The following is a 15,578-nucleotide window of genomic DNA, read 5'->3' on the forward strand; positions in this document are numbered from 1 at the left end:
TCTCTCCCACCTTTAGCTACAGTAAAGAGGTACTTTTACATCACCCACAGAAGCTTTAAGTTTCTAGAATTAATTGCTCAGGTTTGGGGTTTTAAGGACTTAGAAAATAAAAACATGAATGTTCTGAAGATTTATGTAAAAGGTATTTTTGAATCAAAAAAACATTCTGGATTCTAGGCCTAACTTATATTCGTGGGGTAGAGGCCCTGGAATACAAAGAGGGTTTCTAGCCTGTTCCCCACTTTACTTCCCTTGCATATATGTGGGTTATCGTCCCACCAGTTACCATCCCAAGCTGTCATCGCTGCCCTCAGTTGTGTGGAGAAGTATATATAGGTTCTACCTAGCAAGAGGCACTGGTATATTGGGCACCCAGTGAATTCTGGGGACTCAGGTCCCTGGAGGATGGTTAAGAAGTGGACTGCGTCCCTGTAGGCTCTGGGTAGGCATCTTCATCTCATGGAGAGGGATGCTGCTGAAGGAGAGCCAGATGGGGCCCTCTAAAGCACGGGGTGCAGAAAAGTTACCCTGGTTGTCCAAATCTAAAAGTAGGACTGCTGGATCCTACTGGATCCCAAATAAACCAAGTCTTTAAAGGCACCAAATACCAAAAAGGCTGTTTAGGTTTTCTTTCTTCTTCTTCTTCTTCTTTTTTTAAAGATTTTTATTTATTTATTCATGAGAGACACACACAGAGAGAGAGAGAGAGGCAGAGACACAGGCAGAGGGAGAAGCAGGCTCCATGCAGGGAGCCTGATGTGGGACTTGATCCCGGGACTCCAGGATCACACCCTGGGCCGAAGGCAGGCACCAAACCACTGAGCCACCCAGGGATCCCCGGCTGTTTAGGTTTTCTGTGCGAACATTCACACATTACTAGGTGTGCCCTGGACCAAGAGGAGTTGACTTCTCCCCAGAGCGCTGTTCATTGGTGCCATTCCCCCGACCATTTAGCAGAGGGGGGAGTGGAGACAGTGCCTTTGAATTATGAATTGTCTGGCGAATTTACCAATCTGAGGCTACAGAGCTGAACACATTTTGGGAAGCTCATTAGTTAGTTCCTAAAAACCATCTTAATGAACAGAATTTAAATTTTTTTTAAAAAAATATGAGGTTTTAACCTGATGACTGTAGTTTTCTACAGTTAATTATCATTTTAAGTACAATCTACCCCACCCCCAACATGGGGCTCAAACTCATGATCTCAAGATCAAAAGTCACATGCTCTACCAACTGAGCCAGCCAGGCACCCCCAGAACTTGAAATCTTTTTTTGTAATTTATTTGAGAGAGAAAGCAAAGCAGAGCAAGTGAGAGAGAACACAAATGGGGGGAGGGGCAGAGGGCGAGGAAGGAGCAGACTCCCTGCTGAGCTGGGAGCCGGACGTGGGGCTCAATCCCAGGACCCCGGGATCATGACCTGAGCTGAAGGCAGACGCTCAACCCATTGAGACACCCAGGCACCGCCAGAACTTGAAATCTTAAATAAGTCTACTAAAGTATGTGATAGGGCAAACTTTCCCTATAGAAGCAGGGCCTCGGGAATCTTCCGGCAACATTTTAGCCCAGTGGGTGGAGTAGAATGTGAAGAATGTACAGGATCTTATGCATGGCACGTGAGTGATTTAGGTCACTGACATGCTTGGTCCCGAGGGTCCCTGACACTGACACTACCTGCACCTGCAACATAGAGTTGCCACTTAGTGAAAGGGTTTTCAAGAAGCCCAGAATTCTGTGCTAATTTCTTGTGCTTAGGTAATTTCTTTTCTTTTAAAAATATATATTTATTTATTTATCTGAGAGAGAGAGAGAGAGAGATATGAGCAGGGGGTAGGGGGTGGGCAGAGGGAGAGAGGGGAAGCAGACTCCCTGCTGAGCATGGAGCCTGCCATGAGGAGGGGCTCTATCCCAGAAACCTGACATCATGACCTGAGCTGAAACCAAGAGTTGGACGCTTAACCGGCTGAGCTACCCAGGCGCCCCCAGGTCATTTCTTTTTAAAATCCCACTTGTCTTGTTCTGTGCTGTTAGTCTTATTAGCAGTAAAACAAGCCCATTCTAGGGCTTGTATATAAATGGTGCGTTTTTATTTCTCAAAGTCTAACCATGTGGACTCTGGAAAGCTGCCCCATTCTTAAAATGCTTCAGGGTGATGACGCTTCTGAAGAGAAAGATTGCAAGTCAAAGGCTTCTTGGGAATTCCATGAGGTTTTGACTTCCATCCTCCTGGTGCTGCACCAAAACCAAGCTTTGAAGCACCTCTATTCCATGTGGGTGGACAAAGAAGGCTTTCTTAAGCCTGAGCAAACACAAAGATAGGTGTTGTGAGTGTTGGGAGAACAAGCTCCAGGTTGCAATTCTATTGGTTGCTTGTTTGCAGGCTTTCAAGGCCTGAAGAAGCTTTCCTGGCAGAGCAGACCCGAACCATGGTAGCTGCTTCAGCAGGTTGCTGGTCATATGCTCCTAGGGCAGTGATGGAGAAGACCTCTGGCCTACACCAAGGGGGCAGGACATAGGCTGCACCTCTAAAAGGCTCCCTTGTCTTACTGTTATGAAATTGGTGCCTAGAGGTCCTTCTAGTTAGAAAGAACTATGTACGAGGCAGAGTTAATGCATGGGTTTTAATTTGATTTTTTTTTTCAGATGGCTAAGGGTAGAAACCCTTTGAAAATGTTAATAGGAGAGAGGTATCCCATATTCTATCCACCATCTTTTCCACTTTTAGGCCACTGGAAGTCCAGGTGAAATTATGCCTGGAGCAGAGGCATACACTTCCAGGTCTGGACAGATTCAGTTCCCTTCTCTAAAGATGAAGCAAAATTCCTAATCTGTCAGGTGGATACACCTGTCATTCTGAAGGGCTAAATATATAAAACTAGCCAGAGGTATGTCTGAAACTAACATTATATGTTATTCGTACTTTGATTAAAAAAAATAGTAAGTTTCCTTTCTGCCTCCGCTGCCACCATGGCACCTGTGAAAAAGCTTGTGGCAAAGGGGGCAAAAAAAAAAAAAAAAAAAGAAGAAGCAAGTTCTGAAGTTTACCCTTGATTGCACCCACCCTATAGAAGATGGAATCATGGATGCTGCCAATTTTGAGCAGTTTCTTCAAGAGAGAATCAAAGTGAATGGAAAAGCTGGGAATCTCAGTAGAGCGGTTGTAACCATAGAAAGCAGCAAGAGCAAGAATCCTGTAACTTCTGAGGTGCCTTTTTCCAAAAGGTATTTGAGGGCAGCCCAGGTGGCTCAGCGGTTTAGCACCGCCTTCAGCCCAGGGCCTGGTCCTGGAGACCTGGGATTGACTCCCATGTAAGGCTCCCTGCGTGGAGCCTGCTTCTCCCTCTGCCTGTGTGTCTCTGCCTCTCTGTGTGTGTCTCTCATGAATGAATAAATAAAATCTTTAAAAAAAAAGGGTATTTGAAATATCTCACCAAAAAATATTTGAGGAATAACCTCCATGACTGGTTGCGCGTAGTTGCTAACAGCAATGGGAGTTACGAGTTGCGTTACTTCCAAACTAACCAGGACACAGAAGAGGAGGAAGATGAGGATTAAAACCCATTTATCCCAAATATTTTGCATGAGTTCTTGAATAAAACTTGGAAACCTCCCCCTAAAAAAAGGGAAGGGAAGGCAAAAATGAAACTAAGTAAAATAAAGAGAAAAGATAGCAAACTGTGTGCCTTGGTGTGGAAATTAAATTTGAACAAGAATGCTGGAACTCGGGGCACCTGGCTGGCTCAGTGGGAAGAGCATGGGGCTCTTGATCTTGGGGTTGTGAGTTTGAGCCCCATGTTGGGTGTGGAGATTTGCTTAAAAATAAAATCTTAAAAAAGAGAAGAGAAAGAGAATGCTGGAGATCATTACCTGGAACTACACTATACCAGAGAACTATAAAGACAACCCGTCTCTACTTCTAATAAACATCTATTCAATATATAAGACTCATCAATGCAACTAGTTCAGCTTATATAATATATACCCTGTTATATTTGATTCATTTTAATTCTCTGAATTTCCAGACTAGTTACAGTCTCTCTTCCTGTTCTGGGTGAAAGGTAGCTCAGCTCATTTACCTAGAGTCATGGCAACATCAACTATTAAGGCTGAGAGGATGTTTAAGCTCTTCTAGCCTAATTCTACTATTTTGAGATGAAAGGTTGATGTGCCTTTCCCAATACATACAGTTTGTGGCAGGTTCAAAAGAGAAACTTGGGTTTCTATATTCCTAGGGAGGGGTCTAATAGCTTTTCCTATCTTCCCGATGACTACTTTTATTTTTTTATTCCTTAAATATTTTATTTATTTATTCATGAGACACAGAGAGAGAGGCGGAGACACAGGCAGAGGGAGAAGCAGGCTCCACGCACGGAGCCTGACGTGGGACTTGATCCCGGGCCAGGATCACGATCTGAGCTGAAGGCAGATGCTCAACCGCTGAGCCACCCAGGCGCGTCCCTCTGATGACTTTTTAAATCAAAAGGCATTTCTCTTATTCCCCTGTACAGGAGGAAGAGATTTATTTTGAATTGCTTTATAAAGGACTTAGTTTAAATGGAACGTAAGGTGCTGAGTAAAAATATACCTTAACGTACAGCCTGATCTTGGGTGTCCTAGGTCAAAGGAATCCTATAGATTTAGGTCACTCACCACTAGAGGGCACTCAGATTTTCCCAGTTAATTTAAGAGGCTTCTGGATACAGCTGCAAATGGAGTTGATCAACATATTTTCTATCAGTAGTAAAAGCTAAATGGCCATTTCTCCCAAATATACTGATGTCTAATGTATATATATGTATATAGAAACATGTTATAATTAACATGTTATATTTAATGTTACTATTTTAGATTTAAGCCTGATGCTTTTCGCAAAGAACTCTCTCATTAATTGCTTACAAGTGGTAAGCAGATTTCTGAAGTAAAAATTAACTTAAAAGTCAACTTGTGGGGCGCCTGGGTGGCTCAGATAGTTAAGCATGTGCTTTCAGCTCAGGTCATGGTCCTGGGGTCCTGGGATCGAGCCCCACATTGGCTCCCTGCTCAGTGGGGATCCTGCTTCTTCCTTTCCTGTCCTTCCTGCTCATGTTTTCCCTCTCTCAAATGAACAAATAAAATCTTAAAAAAAAAAAAAAAGGTCAACTTGCCTCCAGAGCACTCACACAAAGCCTAGTGAGCCCCTGTCAAAATCCACAGGCCTACAGTATTTGGAGCAACTACTGTTTGGGGGCCCTTGCATAATTTGATAAAAAGGACTAGAAAGAGAAGAAAAAGAGAGCTTTCTCTATTATAAAAGTAAATGAATACAAGTCAGGCAATTCTTTAACCCTCCAGTTTATCATCCTTGAAGGCCTTAATCTGATCATGTAAGGGATTTCTGGAGATTTATACTTGGAGCCATGAAAATCCATTCTCTCCAGGAGGACTAAGCACTTTCTGGCTGCATTATTTAAATTCTGTAAAGGTTAAAGAAGTTACATTATTATACCAGTAATTATCAACTATGACCATAGTTTTGCCCTGTCTGAAAAATATAACAGTCTTAATAAGAATTAAGTCCCAATAGTCCCAATAAGAATCTTTGGGACGCCTGGGTGGCTCAGAGGTTGAGCGCCTCCCTTCCGCCCAGGGCGTGATCCTGGAGTCCTAGGATCAAGTCCCGCATTGGGCTCCCTGCATGGAGCCTGCTTCTCCCTCTGCCTGTGTCTCTGCGCCTCTCTCTGTGTCTCTCATGAATAAATAAATACAAAATCTTAAAAAAAAAAAAAAAAGAATTATTTTGTAAAAAAAGAGCAAAGGTGTTTCTGCAAAGCTTTTGCACCTCTATTTTGTTACTTGTTGATGGATGATTAGCATTCTGGATTCTGGTTTCTGCTGAATCCTTTTCCTGCCCCCATGGCACTTACCTGATCAGGACTAGCCTGTGCTTTGCCTACTGAGGAAAACTTGGCTCACAGCTTTGAAAAAGGATACATCTAATTCACTCTGGAAAAGAGAAAAAAGTACAAGGATGAGAATGAGACACTGGGACGCAGGCGCCTAGCAGTTTGCAGCTGCTCTGGCCACCAGCCTCGGAGCAGGTCAGGGAAGCAGCTCTGTACGTCACAGAAGTCTGGGCGCAGGAAGGCCTTGAGTCCGGGATTGTGCTTTTTGTTTATTTATTTTTAAAGATTTATCTATTTGAGAGCTAGAGAGGGCGCGAATGCGCACGAGTTGGGGGCGGGGCAGAGAAAGAGCAAGCCCTGAGCGTAGAGCCTGACTTGGGGCTCCATCTCATGACCTTGAGATCAGGACCTGAGTTAAACCAAGGGTCCCTGCACCACCCGGGTGCCCTTTGACTGTGCTTTTTTATAAAATGGCAGTTTGGAGGAATTTTGCCAACCAGAAAAATTCATCCGCTGAACATAGAGGGAATAGACCAACTCAACCTTTACGGATGATAGCTAATTTGGTATGTTTATCAAAAACCTTAATATTATGCACGCCCTCTGAATCCATCAATTTTACTTCTAGAAGTTTAACCAAAAGAAATAATTAGATAACAGCACAACACTGTGTGGTGGGATGTTCACGGTAATGCTGTTTATGGTAGCAAATTACTGAAAACAAGCTGAGTATCTATGAAAGGGGCACTAGTTAAATAAATTATAGCAGATCCACAAATGAGGGTATAAATCTCTAAGTATTAACACCATTAAATAAAAAAGCAAGTTATAGCAGGGTATCTACAGTATTATCCCATGGATATATGTACACATAAAGATAAAGACACAATTAGATACTGACAATATCTAAAAGGAAATGTACCCAATAATATGTATCAGTAAGTCATGGGCTTACTCATGATCTTCTCCCCTTTCTTTTTGCTTATATGTGTTTCTAATTTTTTTCAACGATCTTAGATGTTTGTATCATAAAAAAATCATGGAGAAAAAAGTAAACAGTTAAATTCATATCTGAAAGGACTTAAGGTTTGTCCAGTGAAGCAGTGACAACCCTGACCCCACCATCCTCTCCTGCAAAACTGCCTCCATGGAAGCTAACTGGGTTGTCTTTTTGTTTTGAAATATGATGCTGAGATGCTTCTTTCAGCCCAGACAGCATGAGACTCATCTCCAAATTTAAGATTTGGAAACTAAGATTAAAATAGTCTCAGAAAGAATGTTTAAAACTCACAAACCTAAAAATAAATCTTAGATGACAAGGCATTCTCTGAGTGGGACAGATTCTATTTTCTTTCCCATAGTACTGTCTTCCCTCCTCTTTTCTCTTCTTTTTGCTACTGTCATCCTAAACTGAGCCATCTCACAGTACTTCTGGAGTCCTGTGTAGTCACCAGTTTAAATTAAATTCTAATCTTTACTTCTGTGGTTTATGTGGTCACTGACTCTCTCCCCAGGACTACAGCAAGAATTCAGCAACATGCTATTTATTCTCGGTCACCGAATATAATAATGGTAATTTTAAAAACCTTAGCAATGATACTGCTTGGACTCACTCATGATTATCCCAGGTTTAAAATATTACTTTTTGGGGAAATGTTATTCTTCTTGATAGGTATTCCCTTAAAATGGCTAATCATGGTCAGCTCTGAGTCACAAACCCTGACTTGCAAACCAGCAAACCAGTCTGTCTTAAGGGAGTGGTTACTGTGTTTAGGCAGGAGCCAGAGCTGTCCTGTCCAGTATGGTAACCACCAGCATCATATGGCAAATCAAATGAATTAAAATTAAATTCCTCATTTCCTCCTTTACACTAATCACATTTCAAATTTTGAAAAGCCACATGTGGCTGGTGCCTACTGTACTGGATAGCACAGGTATAGTACATTTCTTCAGTGGCTGAAAGTTCTATCAGACAGTGCTCAGTTGTGGCACTCTCTCCAGCAGTCGGTAGAAAGATGGACTTTAAAGCCATTCTTGGGATAAATAAAAATTTAAAAAAAAATTAAAAAATAAATAAAAATTTTAAAAAAAATTAAAAAAGGGGATCCCTGGGTGGCGCAGCGGTTTGGCGCCTGCCTTTGGCCCAGGGCGCGATCCTGGAGACCCGGGATCGAATCCCATTTCGGGCTCCCGGTGCATGGAGCCTGCTTCTCCCTCTGCCTGTGTCTCTGCCTCTCTCCCTCTCTCTCATTCTATGTGACTATCATAAATAAATAAAAATTAAAAAAAAAAAGCCAGACTTGGGGATCCCTGGGTGGCACAGTGGTTTTGGCGCCTGCCTTTGGCCCAGGGCGCGATCCTGGGGACCCGGGATCGAATCCCACGTCGGGCTCCCGGTGCATGGAGCCTGCTTCTCCCTCTGCCTGTGTCTCTGCCTCTCTCTCTCTCTCTCTCTCTCTCTCTCTCTCTCTGTGACTATCATAAATAAATAAAAATTAAAAAAAAAAAAAAAAGCCAGCCTTAGGGTAGCCCCGGTGGCGCAGTGGTTTAGCGCCACCTGCGGCCAGGGGTGTGATCCTGAAGACCCTGGATCAAGTTCCGCATCGGGCTCCCTGAGTGGAGCCTGCTTCTCCCTCTGCCTGTGTCTCTGCCTCTCTCTCTCTCTCTCTCTCTCTCTCTGTGTGTGTGTGTGTTTCTGTCATGAATAAATAAATAAAATAAAATCTTAAAAAAAAAAAAGCCAGCCTTAATGTCCCCCACCCCCTCATGGACCCCCTCATGGACAGTCTCTGGAATGGCCTGACCTTTTTCCCTCTTCCAGCTTCAGCAGCACTAACTCCTCCTAGCTAGATGCACAACCATCTCACAGGCCACAGGCAGCTTTCCAGCTTTCCTTATGCATTAAGTCAGTGGGTCTCAAATCTAAGCATGCATCAGAATCATCCAAAAGGCTTGTTGAAACACAGATTGCTGAACCTCAATTCGGAGTTTCTGATTCGATATTCTGGGGTGGGCCCACAGTTTGTTTTTTAAACAAGTTCCCAAGTGATGTTTATGTTGCTGGTCCAGGAACCGTACTTTGAGAACCACTGCACTAAAGCAATGAAAACAGGATAGTTGACTGTCCCATGCAGAAGCAGCTTGCCAAACTTTACCTCAGGTATTAGGAGGTAGACTGAAGATATAACTTTTTTTTTAAGATTTTATTTATCTATTTAACAGAGAGAGAGAGAGAGAGCACACACAGGGGGAGCAGCAGAGGGAGAGGGAGAAGCAGGCTCCCCACTGAGCAGAGAGTATAATGCAGGGCTCCATCTCAGGACCCCGGGATCCTGACCTGAGCCAAAGGCAGACATTTAACCAACTGAGCCACTCGGGCACCCCTGAAGATATAAATTCTTTTTTTTTAAGATTTTATTTATTTTTTCATGAGAGACACACACAGAGAGGCAGAGACACAGGCAAGAGGGAGAAGCAGGCTCCCTGCAGGAGAGCGTGATGTGGGACTCGATCCTAGGACTCTGGGATCATGACCCAAGCCCAAGGCAAATGCTCGACCACTGAGCCACCCAGGCGTCCCAAGATGTAACTTTTTTTTAAATTTATTTTTTATTTTTTTATTTTTTATTTATTTTTTTAAACTTTTTTTAATAATAAATTTATTTTTTATTGGTGTTCAATTTGCCAACATACAGAATAACACCCAGTGCTCATCCCGTCAAGTGCTCCCCTCAGTGCCCATCACCCAGTCACCCCCACCCCCTGCCCTCCTCCCCTTCCACAACCTCTAGTTCGTTTCCCAGAGTGGTGTTGGGAAAATTGGATATCTACATACAAAAGAATGAAGTTAGACCCCTACCTCACACCATATATAAAAATTACTCAAAATGGAACAAAGAACTAAATGTAGGAACTAAAAGAAAAAAACACTTGGGATTCCTGGGTGGCTCAGCGGTTGAGCATCTGCCTTTAGCTCAGGTAATGATCCCGGGATCCTGGGATCGAGTCCTGCATTGGGCTCCCTGCATGGAGCCTGCTTCTCCATCTGCTTATGTCTCTGCCTCTCTCTGTGTCTCTCATGAATAAATAAAATCTTTAAAAAAAAAAAAAAAGAAGAAGAAAACACTGGAGTAAATCTTCATGATCTTAGGTTGGGCAAAGCCTTTTTAGACATGACACCAAAAACATAAGCAAAAAAGGAAAAATAAATTAATTGAACTTTATCAAAATCAAAAACTCTTGTAATTCACAGAACACTACCAAAAAAAAAAAAAAGAAAATTTCTTCCACCAAATACCTATCAATATTTGTATTTGTATTCAATTAGTTCAAAGATTTTTCTATTCAATCAATTCAAAGAGATCTGTATTCAAAATATATAAAGAACTCTTACAGCTCAACAATAAAAAGACAAATAATTCAACCGAAAAATGGACAAAGGATTTAAACAGACATTTCTCCAAAGAAGATATAAAAATGGCCAATAAACACATGAAAAATGCTCAATATTTGCTGTGCATTAGTGAAATGCAAATCAAAACCATATATTTTTTTAAAGATTTTATTTAGGGATCCCTGGGTGGCACAGCAGTTTGGCGCCTGCCTTTGGCCCAGAGCGTGATCCTGGAGACCCGGGATCGAATCCTACGTTGGGCTCCCGGTGCATGGAGCCTGCTTCTCCCTCTGCCTGTGTCTCTGCCTCTCTCTCTCTCTCTCTCTGTGACTATCATAAAAAATTAAAAAAAATCACACTAAAGATTTTATTTATTCATTCATGAGAGAGACACAAACACTGAGCTACCCAGGCATCCCTCAAAACCACAATTTATTGGCCTCTATACCACTTCATCCCCACCAGGATGGCTATAATCAGAAACACAGATAATAAAAAGTTTTGCCGAGACCACGAAGAAATTAGAACTCTCAGACACTGTGGATGAGAATTTAAATCATGCAGCCACTTTGGAAAACAAAGTGCATCAAAATGTTAAACGTGGAGTTACCACATCACCTAGCAATTCTACTCCTAGGTATATTATACCCAAAAAAACTGAAAATATGATGCTACGCAAAAATGTTTACACAAATGTTCAAAGCTGCATTACTCATAATAGGCAAAAGTACTATTAACCCCCAAATGTCCATCAACTATTAGCTGGATAAACAATATGTGGCATATCCATATAGCAGAATATTATTTGGCAATAAAAAGGAAAGTACTGACACATCACATGCTATAACATGTGATACATGAATCATGTGACACATGAATCTTGAAAACATATGCTAAGTAAAAAAAAAAAGCCACAAAAGACCACATGTTGTACAATTCTATATAAATAAAACTGTCTAGTATAGGCGAACCCATAGAGACAAAAAGTAGATTGGCGATTACCTAGGGCCTGGAGCCAGGGAGGGGGATTGCTGGGAGGGAAATGCTAATAGCTATGGTGTTTGTTGGGGGTATGAAATATCCTAAAATTGTGCTGATGGTTGCACAACTCTGTGGAAGTACTAAAACCTAATATACATTAAATGCGTGAGTATCGGGCATGTAAATCATATTTCAAAATTCTGGGTTTTTTTGTTTTGTCTTTTAAAGACAAAACAGGGAGGCACCTGGGTGGCTCAGTCAGCTAAGCATCCGATTCTTGGTTCCAGCTCAGGTCATGATCTCAGGGTGGTGAGACTGAGCCCCATGTCAGGCTCTGCTTTCAGGGGGAAGTCTGCTTGAGATTCTCTCCCTCCTCCTCTGCCCCTCTCCCCACTCTCACATGCACACACACACACACACACACACACACACACTTACACACACTCTCTCAGATAAATGAATAAAATCTTTAAAAGGGGGGCTGCTGGAAAGGAACTCATGTATTCCTTAAGGGGAGTTGGTTTTGATCATTAAAGCAAAGATTTGGACGGAAATGATTCCTAAACTAAAAAGGTTCCTAGTGCCTTAGGAAGGGAAACAGAAAAAAAAAAAAAAAAAGAAAGAGAAAAGAGACAGAGAGTAAGTTAAATAGCAAAGTCTCTTAATTATTATTATTTTTTTAAGATTTTATTTATTTATTCATGAGAGACACAGAGAGGTAGGGACATAGGCAGAGGGAAAAGCAGGCTTCATGCAGGGAGCCCAATGTGGGATTTGATCCCAGGACCCCAGGATTACGCCCTGGGCTGAAGGCAGACACTCAACCACTGAGCCACCCAGGTGCCCCAAAGTCTCTTAATTAAAAGAAAGACATAAGCAGTTCTTAATCTTGTAGAACTGGTTCTTTATAAAGAAGAACATAAGGCACACATAGGTTTTGTAGCGCTTTGGATAAGCCAGAAGGAAAGGTAAAGAAAATGTGGCATCATCTGGGTTTTAACTTTTACATATTAAAACTCTATACTAACACAGGTTCTTCATATAGACCCATTTCTGGGAAGTTGGGCGGTGGGCAAAAACCATTTTTTAGCCATTAGACTTACCACTCGGCTGAAGTACTCATCTAACACTTCCACAAAGTTATGGATAAATTCATAAATTGCCATCTCATTCTGAAATAAACAAGAAAAGGTACAATTAGTTTTAGTATGGCCCATGTGTAAATTAGACACTGACAAATATTCAGAGTAGTTCTACGACTCACTTGTTTGAAAGAAGCTTATGAACAGAAGGAACAGTGAAAGACTTAACCTTAAGATTTTAAGTCCCTAATGAATTTAGTGGGACTGAAACCAGATTGGGTTTTGAGGTCTACTCCCTGACTTTGTCATCAACTGGCTGAAACAACATTTCACGTTTGTCATGCCACCACTTCTCCATTTGTGAAGATGGGAAACTACCTTAAAATCTGGTTCACAGATAAAAAACAACCAACTGAAATTCTGAAGTATCTTAAATCTTAAACGCCTTTGCAGGGATTCCAGAGCCATAGGTTCTGTTGACTTGAGACTGACGCTTCTAGAAAGGTAGACTGAATCTGAGGAAATTCAGTCACAACACAATCATTGTTACAGTTTGCTCAGGTTTCTGATATGTCAGCTTATATTTAATGCTACAGTTGATTGGCCTCTACCTGTCTAAGCTGCCCCACTGTGCCACACAGAACAAGGGCAAGACACTGGTGTTGCCTAGGGTTGGGAAAAGCATTCTGGAGTTTTATGCTTCCCCACAGGCTGCTCCTCCAATCCAGGAATAATCCTAGGTATTTTTCTTCCACATAGCTTTCCCTAGCCTTGATAGAAACCAAGACCTCCAAGAGTCAAGCAAGAGAACTCTTAGGTGAGTAGGAAATGACAATTTAAGGGGAGTAAAAATCAGTCTGTCATTCCTAATTTTCTTGCATTTTCCATAGGCTCCTCTATTATCTCACCTCTGTGTCATTAACTCCAACCACAATGAAGAGAGCTGCATACTGTCGATATATCAGCTTGAAATCCTTAAACTCAATGAAAGAGCACTAGAAAAAAAAAAAAAGACATTAATTCCTATGGTTCCAAGGATCTCTTCAAAAAGGCCTGCATAATTTCTAGGTTCTGATTTCAGTATGGGTCAACATATTCCTAGAAATATACAGTATTAAAATGTTACACAATCTTTGTCGGTTGCCTGTTGGTGGCTTCTTCACAATATTCAGGGGACTACTTGGAAGCATCTCTAGTGGGAGGCAGAGGGGGGTCCAGGAAAAAACGCTTGGAGCAGCCACATGGGTTCCCACCTTACTCCTTCTCATTCCTTTGCTTCACTCTGTGTAGAAAGCAGCAGGCAAAGGTACTAAATAATCAGCATTTTAAACTGCCTCAACATTAAAATAAGCCAACGTGACAGAGAAGGTTTTCTTCTTTTCATCTCCCATAGGCTCTTTTGGAAGCAATTAGAGATTTCATTTTGTATTATTTAATAGCCACCAAACAACCAAATATACACAGCATACACACATGCAAAAAGAATCCTGATTTCTTTTTCTTAGACTGATGAAAAGAATAAATGTAGACTCTTCTATAAATTATTTAAAGTTTTGGCTTTTGTGGGGCAGATGCTAGAGAAAATCTCCCATTGTAAACATTGCTTCCTATGAATTAATAACAAGTTACCACCACTGACTTGTGGATAAAACAACTCCCTTCCAATTCATCTCTCTCAGCCATTGTACAAAGGGTTTTGGGATGGCCCTGGGCAGATGGGAATTGGATAGCAGGCTAACGGCACAGTGCTGCCCTTCCTTTGGATTTTTGGGTGTGCTTGGCCAAATGTGATTACGCATGAACTGTGTGGCTGTTTGCACTGGCATGATTGCTCTTGGGTGCCCAGAAGCTCCTGGAGATTAAGCTGTTAGTTTTATTTTTTTTATTTTTATTTTTTAATTTTTATTTATTTATGATAGTCACAGAGAGAGAGAGGCAGAGACATAGGCAGAGGGAGAAGCAGGCTCCATGCACCGGGAGCCCGACATGGGATTCGATCCCGGGTCTCCAGGATCGCGCCCTGGGCCAAAGGCAGGCACTAAATCGCTGCGCCACCCAGGGATCCCCAAGCTGTTAGTTTTAATCATGAAATTTTTTCCATGGGAAAACCACTTGACAACCTATAAAATGCAGGAATTTGAGGCTCTTATTTGAAATTAGGATAAAAGTAAGAAGTGCAGGCATTCTGTTGCTTTTGGCTCACTGTAGAGCCAGTGTGATTTCTGCTCAGTTGGATCTTTCAAGGAAACACAACCTATTTGAAAGAACATTTTTCAAAGCCTCTTGGGAGTTTCTGACATTAAAAAAAAAAAAAAAAAAAAAAAAAAGTACCAAAGCACCTTTGTGGATACAATAAAAACTAAGCTGCAATTGTGTTACTTCAGTGCCTAATTATCCCAAAGCCCAGTGGGTTCCTTTTAAAATCTAAAATAATTCAGGATGCTTCAAAAATATCATTCCAAGGCATTTATTTCAAAAGGTAATGTATCAGTGAAGATGGTGTTTGAAACTGTGCAGTGCCTGTATTCTGCAGAGAGATTCAACAGAATTGCTTCTGGAGTTTATCTTTACTTCAAGTATGAGGCTCTTCACCCAGCCCTTTAACCATTCCTGTTTCCCTCTGACAACTGCATGAAGCAAGCAGTGTGTGCCGTGGCAGGCCAAAGTAGTAATTCAAAGAGGACTCTGAGATGTGGACGCTGGAAAATCAATTTAGAAGCCAAGGGAAACACAGTTCCAACGTGTAACTTCTGAGCACTGATGTACTTTAATATTTTAAGACCTAGCAGTGGTGCCCGCAGGCAGCCTTTCTACATATGCTGTGAAATGGAGACCCGGCAAAATTAATGGGTGGTTTAAACAAGCTTTCTGCTTTTGCTGCAATTTGTTCAGTGATTTCCAGTGAACTCAAAGTTTAGGACCCCGATTAAGTAATTCTCCAATTAAACTTCTTTGTAAAAATAGGTCCAGTTCCTAAAATTCCTACTTGTATCTAACCTCTATTTTGACAAAATGGATAGATTTGTTGTTTTGTAGGAATTTTTAACTTCCACTTACTCCATCTACATAATAAAAGACAAGTTCAAATTTGCTTTGTTTTTTAAATCACTAGTTCTCGTATTACATTGGTGTTAAGTTCACAAAAATGATAAGCAGGAAAAAATTATGCTCTACGTGAGAATCACACTATTATCCTCTGGCATAAAGCGGGTCTCAAGTGCTCACCTATAAACCAATCATC

The 15,578-nt window shown here is 41.5% G+C and overlaps 1 protein-coding gene and 1 pseudogene across 5 annotated transcripts in view; one reads left to right on the plus strand and one right to left on the minus strand.

The window, feature by feature from the left end:
* The window catches only part of AP4S1 (adaptor related protein complex 4 subunit sigma 1), a 67,902-nt gene that overhangs the window by 20,718 nt on the left and 31,606 nt on the right, over positions 1 to 15,578 (minus strand). For 3 of the 5 annotated variants that reach the window (XM_055309226.1, XM_055309227.1, XM_055309225.1), the window contains 3 exons: positions 13,246 to 13,332; positions 12,359 to 12,427; positions 5,970 to 5,981 (listed from right to left, as the gene is read on the minus strand). In XM_055309226.1, the coding sequence (XP_055165201.1) occupies positions 5,970 to 5,981; positions 12,359 to 12,427; positions 13,246 to 13,332 (168 nt within the window). Of the gene's footprint in view, positions 1 to 5,902; positions 5,982 to 12,358; positions 12,428 to 13,245; positions 13,333 to 15,578 lie in introns of all 5 variants that reach the window. The other 2 variants (XM_055309228.1, XM_055309229.1) reach the window with 1 other exon arrangement.
* On the plus strand, positions 2,310 to 3,554 carry LOC129499474 (60S ribosomal protein L22-like; annotated as a pseudogene).

The sequence above is a fragment of the Nyctereutes procyonoides genome, unplaced genomic scaffold, assembly GCF_905146905.1.
Source record: "Nyctereutes procyonoides isolate TBG_1078 unplaced genomic scaffold, NYPRO_anot_genome, whole genome shotgun sequence".
Lineage (NCBI taxonomy): Eukaryota > Metazoa > Chordata > Mammalia > Carnivora > Canidae > Nyctereutes > Nyctereutes procyonoides.